This window comes from Lasiosphaeria miniovina (genome assembly GCF_030549165.1).
Source record: "Lasiosphaeria miniovina strain SMH2392-1A chromosome Unknown B0T26scaffold_7, whole genome shotgun sequence".
Classification (NCBI taxonomy): Eukaryota; Fungi; Ascomycota; class Sordariomycetes; order Sordariales; family Lasiosphaeriaceae; genus Lasiosphaeria; species Lasiosphaeria miniovina.
In genome coordinates this window covers 2819631-2833340 of record NW_026848226.1, presented here as the reverse complement: position 1 = coordinate 2833340, position 13710 = coordinate 2819631, and the positions used below count along the sequence as shown (strand labels likewise).

General features: G+C 59.3%; 4 protein-coding genes across 4 annotated transcripts; all 4 read right to left on the bottom strand.

Annotated features, from left to right (window-relative positions):
* Nucleotides 1-3: 3 nt before the first annotated feature.
* Nucleotides 4-5357, bottom strand: B0T26DRAFT_727750 (RAVE protein 1 C terminal-domain-containing protein). The gene is made up of 6 exons (XM_060442872.1): nucleotides 4827-5357; nucleotides 2232-4739; nucleotides 1640-2107; nucleotides 1333-1579; nucleotides 1029-1279; nucleotides 4-966 (listed from the first exon to the last, which is right to left on the bottom strand). The coding sequence occupies exons 1-6, from the start codon at nucleotides 4905-4907 to the stop codon at nucleotides 448-450; spliced, it is 4074 nt and encodes a 1357-aa protein (XP_060291807.1). The 5' UTR covers nucleotides 4908-5357; the 3' UTR covers nucleotides 4-447.
* A 665-nt stretch (nucleotides 5358-6022) lies between these two features.
* Nucleotides 6023-7576, bottom strand: B0T26DRAFT_680362 (Metallo-dependent phosphatase-like protein; the record flags this gene model as incomplete). The annotated part of the gene is made up of 2 exons (XM_060440483.1): nucleotides 6023-7389; nucleotides 7441-7576. The coding sequence occupies 2 exons, from the start codon at nucleotides 7574-7576 to the stop codon at nucleotides 6023-6025; spliced, it is 1503 nt and encodes a 500-aa protein (XP_060291806.1).
* A 1362-nt stretch (nucleotides 7577-8938) lies between these two features.
* Nucleotides 8939-10081, bottom strand: B0T26DRAFT_727746 (cytochrome c oxidase assembly protein CtaG/Cox11-domain-containing protein). Its single transcript, XM_060442871.1, has 3 exons — nucleotides 9723-10081; nucleotides 9583-9652; nucleotides 8939-9490 (listed from the first exon to the last, which is right to left on the bottom strand). The coding sequence occupies exons 1-3, from the start codon at nucleotides 9956-9958 to the stop codon at nucleotides 8984-8986; spliced, it is 813 nt and encodes a 270-aa protein (XP_060291805.1). The 5' UTR covers nucleotides 9959-10081; the 3' UTR covers nucleotides 8939-8983.
* Nucleotides 10082-13110, bottom strand: B0T26DRAFT_727744 (FAD/NAD(P)-binding domain-containing protein). Its single transcript, XM_060442870.1, has 4 exons — nucleotides 12671-13110; nucleotides 11781-11977; nucleotides 11342-11729; nucleotides 10082-11279 (listed from the first exon to the last, which is right to left on the bottom strand). The coding sequence occupies exons 1-4, from the start codon at nucleotides 12706-12708 to the stop codon at nucleotides 10331-10333; spliced, it is 1572 nt and encodes a 523-aa protein (XP_060291804.1). The 5' UTR covers nucleotides 12709-13110; the 3' UTR covers nucleotides 10082-10330.
* Between the last annotated feature and the right edge of the window lie 600 nt (nucleotides 13111-13710).

Sequence of the window (13710 nt, the reverse complement as noted above, 5' to 3'; positions counted from 1 at the left end):
GCCGCTGCGCTGCGGAAGAGGAGGATGCCAACCTAGCCCTGTCATTCAAGACCCCCTTCCGATTGCGGCGAGGGTTAGGGTTCGATTCTAGTTACACCATTCACACCCTTATCAAACAGCGGGCCCAGGTAGACAGGCTGCAGCACCCTCCAACTTGCATGTCCATTCGTCCCGTTACAGCTTTAATCCGTCCTGATTCAATATAATTCAATCCAGTCCCAAAAAAGAGACCGAAAGTAAATAAACACCTAACCGCTCCCCGCAATGAATATACGTACTGTGATGCACCCACTCAACCACTCATCTATCTATCCCCCAAAAAAACACCATTCTGGCACCCCCCCTAACACAAAACAAAATACAGCATGCTTACAACGACAAAAGCACTTATCCCCCCTTGTCTCTCTTTCACCCGCCACCTCTAACCCGGCAAATTGGTCCTGACCATTAAAACCCAAAGCTGTCTAGCAGAGAGTTTGCATCGGGCTCCTCAAACACGGTCGCGGGCGCCGGGGATGGCTGATGGTGGCCGAGGTGGCCGCCCGACTTCATCTCGGCGGGCATGAACTGCGCGAGACCACCAGCAGCAACAGGCGACTGGGACGCGGCCAGCAAATCCGACACGACGAGGGAGCCCCTTCTTTTAAGAAGACTAAGCGCACCAAGACCATTTGTGGCAGGCGTAGTGCTGTCGTCGAGCGTCGCACCAGCACCGGCAAAGAACTCCCAGTTGCGCACCAGGTCGAGGCCTAGCAGGTCACAGCCCATGCGGTCGTACAGGCGCGCGTTGTGCAGCACAAACTCCCACTCGACCTTGGGCGTCACCTTGGACGCGCCGCGCAGCGTCTGCAGCGTCTTCTGCCGCAGCTGCGCGTACAGGATCACGAGCGCCGGGTCGTCCGTCAGGAACAGCTTGGACCGCAGGTCCGGCGACCCCGGCGTCTCGAGGAGCGTGTACACGGGCGTCTGTCGAGAGCCTAATTAGAAGACGACCCAGAAAAAAAAGGGGGGGAGGAGAAAAAACTGACAATAAGCGCGCGCACCGCCATGTCGCGGCGGTGCAGCATCCAAAACGCCCACGACGCCAGCCAGCGGTTGCCCTCTTGCGCCGCAATCGCCAGCACCTCCTCCTCGAGCAGCTTGCGCAGCACCGGGCCGTGGTCGCCCTCGTACACACGCGCCACCGCGATGGCCAGCTGCAGGTCCTTGAGCTGGTTGAAGCAGACGTTGACCGCGTCGTCGAGGTGGCCCGCCAGCAGGAAGAAGGCGGCAGCGTATTCTGCCCGTCGGTCAGTAAATCCACAGAGTCAGAAAAAAAAGCAAAACACTAACCAAACCGCCGCTTGCTCATCAGCGCATAGGCATTCTTGAGCGCCGCCGTGCGCCACTTGGGGTCGTCAAAGTTATTGGCCAGGAAGCGCTGCGTCGCGCCCTGCTCGCGGTTCCACGACGCCATACGCCACAGCCCCTGCAGCACCGTCTTCTTCTTGAGGGCGAGGTAGAAGAGGCTGCAGTCGACGGGGTTCTTGACTTCGCTCTTAGTGTACTCGTTACGAGCAATCGCCTCGAACTGGGCGCGCTGATATCAAAAGACAAACAGTCAGTCAATGACTTGTCAGAAAAAGGAGAGAAAACTCACAACCGCCGCCCCGTCCGTCAGCCACATAAAGATGCCGCTCTCCCGTGCGTCCTCCCACAGCATCCTGCCGTGGTGCTGGCGGGCGACAAAGTCGAGCAGGATGTCCTGGCTGCCCGAGTGGTAGGCCCAGTTGATCTCGCGCCACGAGAGGTGGATCTCGTTGGTGCGGCCCTTGCGCAGCGCGTGCTGGCGGAAGAAGAGGGTGAAGCGCGCGCCGTTCTCGTCAAGCGACCGCCGCTGCTTCTCCACGAGGCCCACGCACTCGACAATGTCCACCAGCTGGATCTGCTCGTGCCCCGACAGCTGCGGGATCCCCACGCGCGTCAGCTTCTCGCTGATGACCCCCGCCAACTCCTCGCTGAACGTCTCGTCGTCGCCGCCGCCGCCGCCGCCGCCGCCGCCATTGTCGTACGACTCGCCCCGGCTCAGGTAGTCGAGCGCCCCCTTGCCCGACGATGCTTTGGATGCCTGGGTGGGTCGACAGGAAGAGTTAGCGACTTTAATATAGTATGAAGATAACACTGTGAGATCATGGGAGGAAACGGATATACTCTGGGAAAAGAAGAGAGAAAAAGAAAAAAGGAAGACATACGTTGTCCGAAATGTAAAAGGCCTCAGTAGGCAGGCCCAGGTAGTCGTCAATGGGCTCGCCCTCGACCCAGAACTTGAGCGTGCGGTGCAGGGCCAGCAGGACGGCGTGCACGAGCGCGATCTTGCCGGCCAGGATGCACTGGCTGAGGAACTGGGGGTGGAAGACGGGCAGCGGGCCGTTGAGGCGCTGCACCACGTCGAAGAGGTCCCAGTTGCCGCCCTTGCGCTGCGGCAGCCGCAGCGTCGCCACGAGGGAGCTCGACACGTCGAACTGGCGGTCGTGCACAAAGAACTGGTTGCCGGCGCCGATGACCAGGTGGCCGTCGCCCAGCCACGTCGAGTCGCCGATGGGGTGCGGCGTGAGGCCGTGGATGTTGATCTCGCGCAGGGGCGCCCACGCGGGGCCCTTGTTGAGGTAGTCGAAGCGCATCTGCGAGAGCAGCAGCACGCGGTGCGGGAAGCCGACGGCTAGGATGGACTGCGAATCGGGCGTCGACGTCCAGTCGAGGTCCTGGATGGCCCGGCCGCCCTCAAAGTCGTCGGCATACTCGAGGCGCGCGCCGCGTATGTCCCAGATGGTCAGCGACGACCTGGCCGCGTTGACCAGCGCCGCCCTCCTCATGGTGCTCCCGCTGACGAGCGCCGGGCTGGCCACGCCCGTCTCCATCGAGCTGGTCGAGAGCCACTCGACCCCGTTGCCCTCGTGCCCGACCCGCGCCGTCCAGAACTCGACGCGCCCCGAGTGCGTGTACGAGATGGCCACGTCGCGCGCAAACACGTCGAGGAACCCCGACACGATGGGCGACGCCCCGGCCGGATCCACGGGCAGGACGTAGCCGAGGTCGCCGGCATCCTCGAGCTCGAACTTGACGAACTCGCGGATCGTGGCCTGCTGGTGGCTGTTCCCGTTGGCCGGGGGGGCCCCGCTCTCGTGGGTGGCGTAAAAGGGCAGCTTCACCTCCCAGACGAGCCCCTGCTTCTCCGAGGTTATGGTCGCGATGTGCGCCGTGGTGTAGTCCTCGACCTTGACGCGGGGCAAGATCAGCAGGCACAGCGGCTTCCCGGGGATGTCGTATTTGCCTTCGGCCAGCAGCACGGGCGTCGACTTGCGACAGTCCCACAAGGCCACGTGGTCGTGGCAGAGAAAGACGACAAAGCGCCCTTTCCGGAGCAGACACATGCGGTGGATGTGCACGTCGTGCTGGATGGCCGTCTGGCGCGAGATGGTTGTGCGCTTGGCGTCCAGCTGGTGCTTCCATATAATGCTCTGGTTCTTTTCCGTCCGCGACACAATGGCGCGCCCGCTGAAGTTGCGCACGATCTTCCTGATGGGCGCCGAGTGGCCGTTCCACAGACATCTGAGGGCCATGCGCCTCGTCTGCGGGTTCACGTCGAATAATTGGGCAATTCTGGTGCGGTAGACCTCGATCCCACCGTCAAAGAAGTGCATGAGAATGTGCAAGTGGCCGCCAGGGTTGCAGTAGCTGTAGGCCTCTACGTGTGGTCTAGGGGTGGCCGAGCGGCCTTTTAGAAAGTCGAACTCTGGGGAGTTGACATGGACTACGTTGAATATGGCCGCCTTTTGTGTCTTGCAGCCGACGTTCTCGAGCGCCCACGCAGACATGCGGCCTTGGCCGTCCAATACGACGCAGATCTCGGGGCTCCGGTTCGCCACGGCAATGACGTGGTCGAGGGCCGCCGCGTCGTCGGCCGGCGGCGAGGCGCCGTCTCGGACCGCGGTTTCGGTGGCGGCAGAGAGATCCCGGCCATGCATCATAAAGGCCCAGCGGAACACCGGGACAGTCGAGGACTTTGCGGCCCTGTCTTGCATCGCCGTGGCCAGGTCGAGCTTCCCCCATAGCTGCAGGTGTTGCTGGCCATGGCTGTCGGAGCCTGTCCAGACGCGCAGGGTGTTGTCGGCGCAAAATGTGTAAAGCACATTATCGATGGTCTGGTCGATGTGGTGCGGCAGGCGCCAGTGGAAGCCCGTCACAGGCTGTGGGTGGGGGAGGTAGGCAAAGTCGAAGCGCACATCGTCGGATCCGTAGCTCAGGCGGCGCCACACCTTGACCAGGCGGTCGACCTGGCCGACCGAGGCAATGTAGGCCGAGTCGTAGGACAGGGTGGCGAGCGCGACGGGGCTTGCCAGCTCCTTGCGCCACGAGCACTCTGGCTCCAACGAGGTCTGGTATAGTTCGAGGTGTGAGTGCGCCACCAGCAGCTCCTCGGAGCTACCCCACGAGAGAGATGTGGACGTGTCTCGGTGTGTGCCCGTGGGTCCTTGGTTGGGGTTGATGGAGAAAGAGGACTGCAGCGCCCACCTGAGCGCATTCTCCTTCTGGCCAAAGGGCCGGTAGATGCGCACGGTGCGGCGGGTGGACACGGCTATCTTGCCCGAGGCCTCGTCCAGGGCGACGGCGTCGAGGGGGTCGTCGTCGTCATCGTAGATGGTCTGCAGGAGGGCGTCGGGCTCGCCGAGGATGGAGAGAGCGGAGCCGGTGATGTAGGCCTAGAGTCGGCGGCGGCAGCTGAGGTTAGCGGCGTTGAGGTCAGGGTTAAGGTTCAGTCGAGGTTGGGGTTGTGGTTGGCAGCTCACGGTGATGCGGCGCGAATCCCAGTAGCCCGTTGCCAGAGCTTGACGCCGGGATTCTGGCTTTCCCGGCAGGACAGCTTTCATACTACCGGCACGAGGACGACGGCTGCGTAGCTGGCATCTCGAAACTGGCCAGCAGATGCTCCAATTCTACGAGATCAGGCGGATTGAGGTGGGCTAGTGGATTGCAGTTGGGAGAGACCTAGGTAGCTGATCAAACGAAGCTCGACGAAATCGATGGCGTGGTCCTGTCGTTCACGGTTGCGCGAGCTCCGACTTGTTCAGCGGCCAGCTGTTGCAGTTCGGGCGTGTAACGCGGCAATGCGGCGCTGCAAATTTGAGCCAACGGGGGGTCCCCTGGCTGGGCCTGTCGGATGTGCTTCAGGGGCCTATAAGACCCGGACGGGAAGGCGGGACGAAGTGGCTTGGCCGGCGCCGTTCCGTCAAAACTCGCGTACCTCTTGTTTAAAATTCTACGAAATCATACGTATGAGTAACTGAGGTAGGGCTAGAAAGGCTTTACTCTCTAATGTAAAGCCCGCACAGCCGGAGCGGAGGACATGAACAGCTGCCCGCCATCTCTGGACCTTTCAATTCATGCATGCCCGGGCGAGATCGCTGATGATGACGTGGGGGGATCGGACTGTGCGCTTCCCGGGGTCCCACCCCCACACTTCCGGGTCGCTGCCGTCCTATTCATTAACCAACTGTAAACAGCTGAGAGACTCCTCTTCAAACCAATCAACTTTTGCATCAACAACAGCGAAGAGCTGCCTTATAACCGCGAGATCACCACGCAATGCTATCCAGGCCGCTGCCATCTAATTTCAGCTAACCCTCTCGAAAAAAGCAGTAGCATATGCTTGAGATAGGGCATTATGGTTGCATGCCTACCTACCTACAACCACTAATGCAAATGGACGCCAATCGATGCACCCGCTGCATGGACATGGCGAGAAAGCACCAATCGCGAGAGGGAGACGACCCCCAATCCCCAAATCTCCAAAGCCCGCATGCATGCTGGAAAATGGCTATCTATCTCGGACGAATGCGTGATATAAGTCGGGAACCTACCCAACGGCGCGACGACGCTGACTGAATACTACTGCACACACATGGTAGGGTAACAAAATCACATGACATGTCTACATATACAACTAGTACTCCCTCAAAACCAAATCCTAGTGTCGCCCGCCCGCTCACTGCACGACAAAGCGCTGGGCGTGCTGCTTGAAGAGCACGGAGCTGTCGAGCTGCACGCCGTTGTCGCTGCGCACAAAGTCGACGCGCAGGCGCTGCGCGTCGAGGAAGCTGACGGTGGCGTAGCTGAAGCTGTCGGCGTAGGCGAAGCGGTTGATGGTCGTGTTGGTGCCAACATCCTCGAGGCCCTCGATGTTGCCCGCGCCGCCCGCGACAATGTACATGGGCGCCTTGGGGTTGGCTAGGCCAGCCGGGTCCGCGGTCCCGTTGACGGCTGGCGCGAAGCGCTGGCTGTTGTGCACGTGGCCGAAGATGGCCAGGTCCACGCCGTACCTATACAGCAGCGGCTCGAAGGCCTTCTGGCACGGCGCGCACGCGTTGGAGTCGCCCGTCGTGTACCACGGCCGGTGGCCCGCCACCACCACCCACGGCGTCACTGCCCGGTCGACCGACGCGAGGTCTGCCTCGAGGAAGTCGAGCTGCTGCCGCGCGTAGCTGCCAAACGGCCCCGCGCCCAGGTGCGCCGAGCCACCCGGCTGGTCTGGCGCGTCGGTGAAGTCGGTCTCGGTGTCGATCATGGCCACGTGCACCATGCCGTACTCGAACGAGTACCAGAACGGTGGGTTTGATAGCACGCGTGCCCGGTTCGCAGCCACCTTGGCCGGCGCGTCGGCCGACGTCGACGCAAAGGCCGCCGGCATGGTCCGCCCGAAGCGGTTGATGAAGTCGGTAAAGTTCTTCTGGCCGCTCGGGCACAGCCCGCTCGTCAGCGGCACCTCCTGGCAACTCGCCTCGTGGTTTCCGGGAGAGGCCATGTACGGCTTGCGCCCCGCGATGGGCGCCAGCTGGTTGAAGAAGTCCTCGGTGATGACCTGGTAGCCGTCCTTGCCATCGAACCAGTTGTGCGCCTTGAGGATCCAGTCGTCGGCGTAGCCAATGTCGCCCGGGTGCACGATGAACTCGTAGTCGTTGATGGTCTGCGCGAGCCGGTGGATGGTGGTGTGGTTGAGCGACGGGTCGACGGCCGGGATGTCGTCGCGCCTGCGCTTGTCCGCCTTGATGGTGTAGCCGTCGCGCCCGTAGACGCCCAGGTCGATGACGGCGTTCATCTGGAAGGGCGTCTTGTCGCCCGGCAGCCGCGGGCTGAAGAAGTGGCCCACCGTCGAGTTGGTCGACACGATCTTGTAGTAGTACGTCGCCGCCGGCGTCAGCCCGCTCACCGTCACCACGTTGGACCACGTGCGCGACGTCGCGTACGTCACCGACGACGTCGAGCACGCCTGCCGGCTGAGCGCGCCCGGCGCCGTCCCATACTGCACGCACGGCTGCGCGAGCTGCTGGAATGTGTTCCACGCGACCGTCACGGCTGGGTCCCCGTCAGTCTGGCTGTTGTGTCACCCAGGCACGGATCACTCACTGTTGGGTCCGCTGATGGCCAAGCGCTGCTGCAGGGGCGTCGTCAGGTCGGCGGGGATAGGGGCGTAGGTTGCTGCGGCAGCCGCCAGAGCAGCCGCCAAAGGGGGCAGCCCCTTAACCACGGCGAAGAGACCCATGTCGTGGGCGATGCGAGACACTGCCTACCTAGGGGTAGCCACGGCGGCGACGGCCATGGCAAAGACCAGAGCAGCCATACGGGCAATATATACCTTTTCGAGACAGAAAAAACACAAAAGAAGTGCCAGTCTTGGCGTGGTTTGAGAGAAGCACACAATCCGGTTTCTGTCATGCTGAGCGTCTCCCTCAGGGCAAGGGGGCGATGCAACGGGGTGAAGCGTGGGCATTTTATTCGCGGCTGCCGGGTGGGTGGTATCGCGCTACCCCTCTATTTTCTCCAGACTCCAGCTAGCTAGCCCCCCTCGCTAGCAGTAGCTATGGTTGTCGACCCCCCGTGGGCCCGACTATTCGACGACAGCAAAAGCGGCTAGCGACAGGGCATTGCGGACCTGCCCAACCAAACCAAGTTCAGGTAAGGTAGGTGGTATCTGCCATTCTATCTCATTCCGATGGGGCTGAAGAGATCATGCGGCTCTCTCTCTCTCTCTCTCTCTCTTCTGGCTAGGTATGCAGATTGATGATAGCCCTGGCTTGTGTCACAAGGAAAAAAGGGGAAAATGCAAGCCTCGGTTCGCGAGGGACATGCGGAGTAGCTAGGTAGCTGCCTATCTCAGCTGCGCGCAGACCTAGCTAGGCCAGCCAGCCAGCCACAAACACGGTGCCATCCCGTGCCGTCTTCACCGAAATACATGTACATGTACGTGTATATCCCTCGAGCGTCCGGGCTCGTCCACAGCAGTCCGCGCCCAAAAACCGGAGGGGGCTGTAGATATAGTACGTAACTACAGTACCTTACCTGCGTCGAGGATTTGCGGCTAGACACGGGCATGGCGACGACGGTACCTACCTATTAAGAAGGCATTCGGGACAGCGATACTGAGCCGGGGCCTCGCCGGTAATGGTAGCAAACATCCAAAGCTACCTAGATACTAGGTAGTCTTCTTATAGCCACCGCATCTGTGAACAGCTTACCTACTCTAGCTTCACACAAAGCATTCTGCTGGTAAGGAATGCCATAATTGATCCCAGGGCTCGTCCCCTGTGACTTCTAGCCTTGGGCCGCCATTCTATGACTTGCCATGAGTTGTTAATTCCATGTCTTTTTAAACAACGTCGCTTGCTTCAGCTTCCTTACCCATGCGCCGAAGTCGTGTGGCTCCAAAAGGGCCATCATCCCTAAGGAGAGGAATTGGTAGGTATGTATGTACATACAAATGTAGGTATATACATATATATGTGTGTGTATGTGTTTATCTTACAATGGTCGCCCTTCTCTACTACCGTCACTGGCCATCTGCAGACTAGACCCAGGCCTAGACCCGAGGCTATACTGCCGGAGCCGGCTGGAAGCCTTTGGTATCCCCGTTGTTGTCATAGCGAGCCTCTGCAGGGGAAGGATACAGCGGTTAGTAACCTGTCGCAAAACCGAGACAAATGGAGGGAGGGAACGTACTAAAAAACGTATAATTCAGCGTGACCGTCTCGACGCCCTTCATGTTGACATCATTCAGTAGGTCGGGGTCGAGGTAGAAGAAGACGGGCATGTCGACCGTCTCGCCGGCATTCAGGCGCTGCTCCTCAAAACAAAAACACTGGATCTTGCTAAAGTACGGCGCGACCTGGCCGGGCGTGACGCTGTACGTGGCGATCCCGATTATGTCCGAGTCGCTCTTGTTGGTGGCCGTGTAAAAGGCCAGCGCCGTCTCGCCCGGCAGCACGCGCACCTCGCGCTGCTGCGGCACAAACTTCCACGGCAGCGTGTCCGACACGGACGAGCTGAACGTGACGCGGATCCGCTTGGCGTCCGTCACCGGCTTCAGCCGGCTGGCCAGGTCGAAGTCGGCGTCGGACCCTGAGCCCGAGCTGCCGTGCGCCTTGATGGGCTGCCCGCCCCAGCCGATCGTCTGGCAGAGCTGGAGAGGGACGGACACAGACAACGGTTAGCGGCGTGTGTTGACAAGACTGGAAATAGACAACAGATGGGGGAGCCAACGGGGAGGCTTACCATCTTGTAGAGCGGGACCGAGCCGTACGAAAAGGCGACGGTGCCGAGGATGATGCTGAGGGTGTAGAACCTGGGAGCACGCGGTGAGCTTTCGCGGCGCCTTCGCAAGGGCCAAGACCCAAATCTGGACCTGGACCTACATGGTTGACCTATTCCGCTGCTTGTAGATCTCGCGCACCTTGAGCATGCCCTGCAGCTCTGGGCGGGCGCGCGGGTTTGCGTGCTGCTGGTCTTTTGTCACCGTTTTTGATATGAACCGCGCGCCCCGCGACACGGTGTTGCCCGCCCATTGGCCCTGTGCAGCCCGGCACCCGAAACATGACCACCCCGTCGCTCGCTCTGCCGTGCGCCGGCCAAATCGTGATATTGAATTCATGGCTGTTGCTCGTCTGTCGGGCGAGCTTTTGGTGGTGGATTGCCATTGAATGGTCTGATAGCTTAAGCTGTCCGAACTCAGGCACCGCGCAGCCGCCAGCTGGCCGTCAGCTGCCAGCGGCCATCCCTCTCCATCTCAATACGAGCTCCGAGCTTCTTCGGGGGTTAAAGACTTGGGTTTCGACGAGCATCTTAGGGAAGAAAATCCCTAGACAGAGAAGAGAGTGTCTCGTAAACTCATGTATGGATAGAGCTAATACTCATCTTCTTTTACTTATTTTCTTCTTTTCTTTGGGGGGAATCTACAAATTTAGGGCCCCCGCAAATGCCCCAGAATCACCGTGTGCGCCTGTCTCCTGTCTCAGTCACCTCACTACAGCTCCTTCTCGTGCACTCTCCCGTTCCCATTCATCGCCGCACTACCGTTCACGCGGGATGCCGAAACGGCCAGCTGCTTCGTCGTCCGCAACTGCCTCGCGATCCTGTCCACGACGGCAATGAAGAACATCTGAATGGCCAAAATCCACAATCGCAAAATCCGGTCCCCGAGTCGCAGTTCCGGTTTCTTGCCGCGACTAAATGTTGAGTCCTTGAACTCAAATGGCAGTTTTGACCCAAGATAGTCCTGCGCGACATGGAGGCCGCTACTGAACCCGTCCTCGTGAAACCCATATTTAGTCCATGCTCCCGCATAGCTGATCCCGCGCTTGTTCTGTATGTCTGGCAGACGCTGCTGGGCCCGGATGGCCGCAGGCGTGTAAAGAGGGTGCCTGTACGAATAACGCCCCTGCACTGTGTTCGGATCCGGCTCGTGGAGCGGATTGAGCGTCACAAGCACGTCGCCAAAGGCTTCCCGTGGGATGTGCTGCAAGATGTTCATGTTGTATGTCAGGCAGACCTGGTCAATGTTGCCCGTGCCCGTCAGGGGTGACGATTTGGTTATGTAGTTCCAGCTCGACCACGACTTTCGAGACTCGGGCATCAGAGACAGGTCCGAATGCAACACTGCCGAGTTCTCGGACGTGTGGAAGCTTGACATGATGTCCCTCTCCTCGTCCGTTGCAGACTCGCGGATTATTGAATACGCCTGGTCGCCGTGTGTTGCCAGGATAACGTGGTCGAACACCTCGGACCGCCCCCCGTCGAGGTGGAGCCGCACACGGCCGTCGTCCTCGTTGGTCACGGACCGTACTCGCGTGTTGAGAAACAGATGGTTCGGTGGAAAGCCCTTCATGACAACGTCAATATACGCCTTTGACCCTTCTGATATGGTGAGCCACGGTGGCCTCGCGGCGACCGTCGACAGAAGGTGGTGGTTCCATCTTGACTCGTAAATTAGCTTGAGATTCAAGTAAAAGGCTGGCTAGAGAGGGCTAGTACAAACAGGAAGCGAATCAAAGTCACGGCCGGAAAGTCGAGCGAGCACTTGTCGGGGCTCGTGCTCCAGACCGCGGCCGTCATGGGGATAAGATAGTCGTCGCGGAAGGAATCCGAGTACCCGTTTCGCTGCATATACTCGCCAATCGTTTCGTCGGGGCGAACAGAAGTCTGGTCGTCTTTCCTCAAGACGTCCAGGGCCATCTGGTTGAAACGGACAATGTCAAATATCATGCGCCACATCCTCGGCGAGAACAGATTCCCCCGCTGGCAAAACAGGGCGTCCAGACCGCCCCCGGCCCACTCAAACAGGCCATGGTCTCGCGAGACGGCAAACGTCATCTCCGTCTGCACCATGTCCACACGGATCCTGTTGAGAAAGTTGATGAAGTTTGCTGCAGCGGGTTAGCACATCTCAAGAACAATCCTGGGCAGCAGCAACGCACGGTAGGTGGCCGTATTCATGACAATGAAACCCGTGTCGACCATGGTCTTGTATTTGCCCTTCACCCATTCCACGGTGTTGGTATGGCCCCCAAGGCGGCTGTCGGCCTCGTAAAGGTACACATCGTGGTGGCTCCGATTCAAGGCCCACAGGGCGGCGATGCCGGCGCAGCCACTGCCCACGATGGCGACCTTCTTCCTAGGAACACGGTTAACCGGAGGGCTCATGGGTGAGGAGCGGGCATGAACGGCAGCGGCTTCGAAGGAAGGGAGTGCTGGTTAAAACGGCACCGCCCGGCTCGACTACAACGGCGTACAACGGACGGGACAGTTCCAGCAAAGTAGAGACTCCTTGGAAGGAAGCCGGGTGGCGGGGCGGTGGGGTAATGGGCCATAATATGTCTGAGTGGTCTGTGAAAGTCATGGACAGATTGGGATGGATTGTGAGGCGTGCGCTTGCGTGCGCGGGCGTGTGGACGTATCGTATGAGTGGAAGTACGTGGGAGCGCAGGTGAGAGCAAGACACAACACCTAGCCCGACAGGATAAAGCTAGGTTACAGCAGGACACTAGGGGCCGTGGCAGCCCAGAGAGCCCAGACCTGCGCAAACATGCAGATGCAGAGCGCGCTTGAGCAGCAATAGCCTAGCTTCTCGTTGGGTAGAACCTCCACTAGAAGGAGCAACACGACCACCAGGCCTCATGTGCGGGCTGCTGCCAGGAGGCAACTTGCAGAGTGCTGCAGACTTGCAGAGCGATCTGCCCGGGCCGCCATAGGCGGATGTGCTGTGGCTGGCTGCGCTGCGTGCGCTAGCCGACGCCAATCGCTGCTGGCATTTGGTCACGCACGACGAGAGTGAGACATTCAATGGAGAGGCCGAAATCCGACTTACAAGGGCTCTTGTCCGCTGTCGCTGTCGTTGTCGCCCATTTCGTTCGTCTGAGTGAAGGGTGTTCCCGAAAGACGGGACGTGGCAGGTGTGACAGAAGGGAAGGAGGAAACCTGGAACCGAAGAGGGACTCAAACGGGAATGGAAGACAGGTACAAAAGGAAAGCGCAATTGCTGAAACACTAAGCATGGAATGTCCTGCCCTGCCGGTTCAAACAGCTTCAGAACCGCGACACATCACCTCGGACGGCAGGTGCCCACGGTCAGGTCAGGTTGCAGGCGATCAATCGCCAGTGCCTGCCAGTGCCGGCAGTGGACTGTCTAGCGCTTGCCTGTTCGTAAACGGAATACCGTCAAGGGCAAAAAGCGCGCGCAGACAAGCGGCAATTTTACACTAGTAAAGCCAGCTGCAAAGAATTCGCTGTCTGGTGAGGGAATCCCGATGGGAAGCCACAAGTGATACTAGAGGCATCGAGCCGCAGTCCAAAGCGGGACCCCGGCGCCCAGTTGCCAACTCCACGACGTAGTCCGCATCGGGTTAGTCTGTCTATCTAGACTTGCTGCTACGAAGTGCTTCACAGATCATGAAGGCGATTCAGTCATTGTGTTTGCATCGACACATATCTTCCACGTCGCGGATTGAACCTGTAGGTTGCTATGCATGTGTAGTTTGCCTTCGCAAAAATTCAGATGAATCGTTTCATGGTGAGTACAGACCGGATCAAACTAAGGCACGGTCATGCGGGCATCTGCCTATCTTTGATCTGAAGATTGAGGTCACCGATAGTCGAGTCACACCGTAAGAATTCCGTCGGAACCCGGCAATCTTTCAGTGCCAAAGAGACTTACAAGTTAATAGCTGCGGTTGACAGTGGAGGGGTGTTTATAAGAGATGGAAGCCATAGCAAACCGGCCTCAAGTCTTTCACTTCAGTGAGATCAACTAACACAGGTGGTCAGCCTCCCTATTGCCCAAGGACACGAACTGTACGGAATACACTAAACGTATTCCTCAATAATGGCAGTTGGCCTTTTGCCAAATGC

Bases quoted from the DNA above. Each gene is read 5' to 3' on its own strand.
- B0T26DRAFT_727750 (XM_060442872.1), bottom strand. From the start codon at position 4,907: ATGAAAGCTGTCCTGCCGGGAAAGCCAGAATCCCGGCGTCAAGCTCTG. The intron at 4,740-4,826 runs GTGAGCTGCCAA...CGCCGACTCTAG, and splicing joins GGGATTCGCGCCGCATCACC to GCCTACATCACCGGCTCCGC. The intron at 2,108-2,231 runs GTATGTCTTCCT...CGACCCACCCAG, and splicing joins CCTTTTACATTTCGGACAAC to GCATCCAAAGCATCGTCGGG.
- B0T26DRAFT_727746 (XM_060442871.1), bottom strand. From the start codon at position 9,958: ATGAATTCAATATCACGATTTGGCCGGCGCACGGCAGAGCGAGCGACG. The intron at 9,653-9,722 runs GTAGGTCCAGGT...GCGTGCTCCCAG, and splicing joins CAGCGGAATAGGTCAACCAT to GTTCTACACCCTCAGCATCA. The intron at 9,491-9,582 runs GTAAGCCTCCCC...GTCCCTCTCCAG, and splicing joins CGGTCCCGCTCTACAAGATG to CTCTGCCAGACGATCGGCTG.
- B0T26DRAFT_727744 (XM_060442870.1), bottom strand. From the start codon at position 12,708: ATGGGCGACAACGACAGCGACAGCGGACAAGAGCCCTT. The intron at 11,978-12,670 runs GTAAGTCGGATT...CCGTGTTCCTAG, and splicing joins GACAGCGGACAAGAGCCCTT to GAAGAAGGTCGCCATCGTGG. The intron at 11,280-11,341 runs GTTTGTACTAGC...TTACGAGTCAAG, and splicing joins GTGACTTTGATTCGCTTCCT to ATGGAACCACCACCTTCTGT.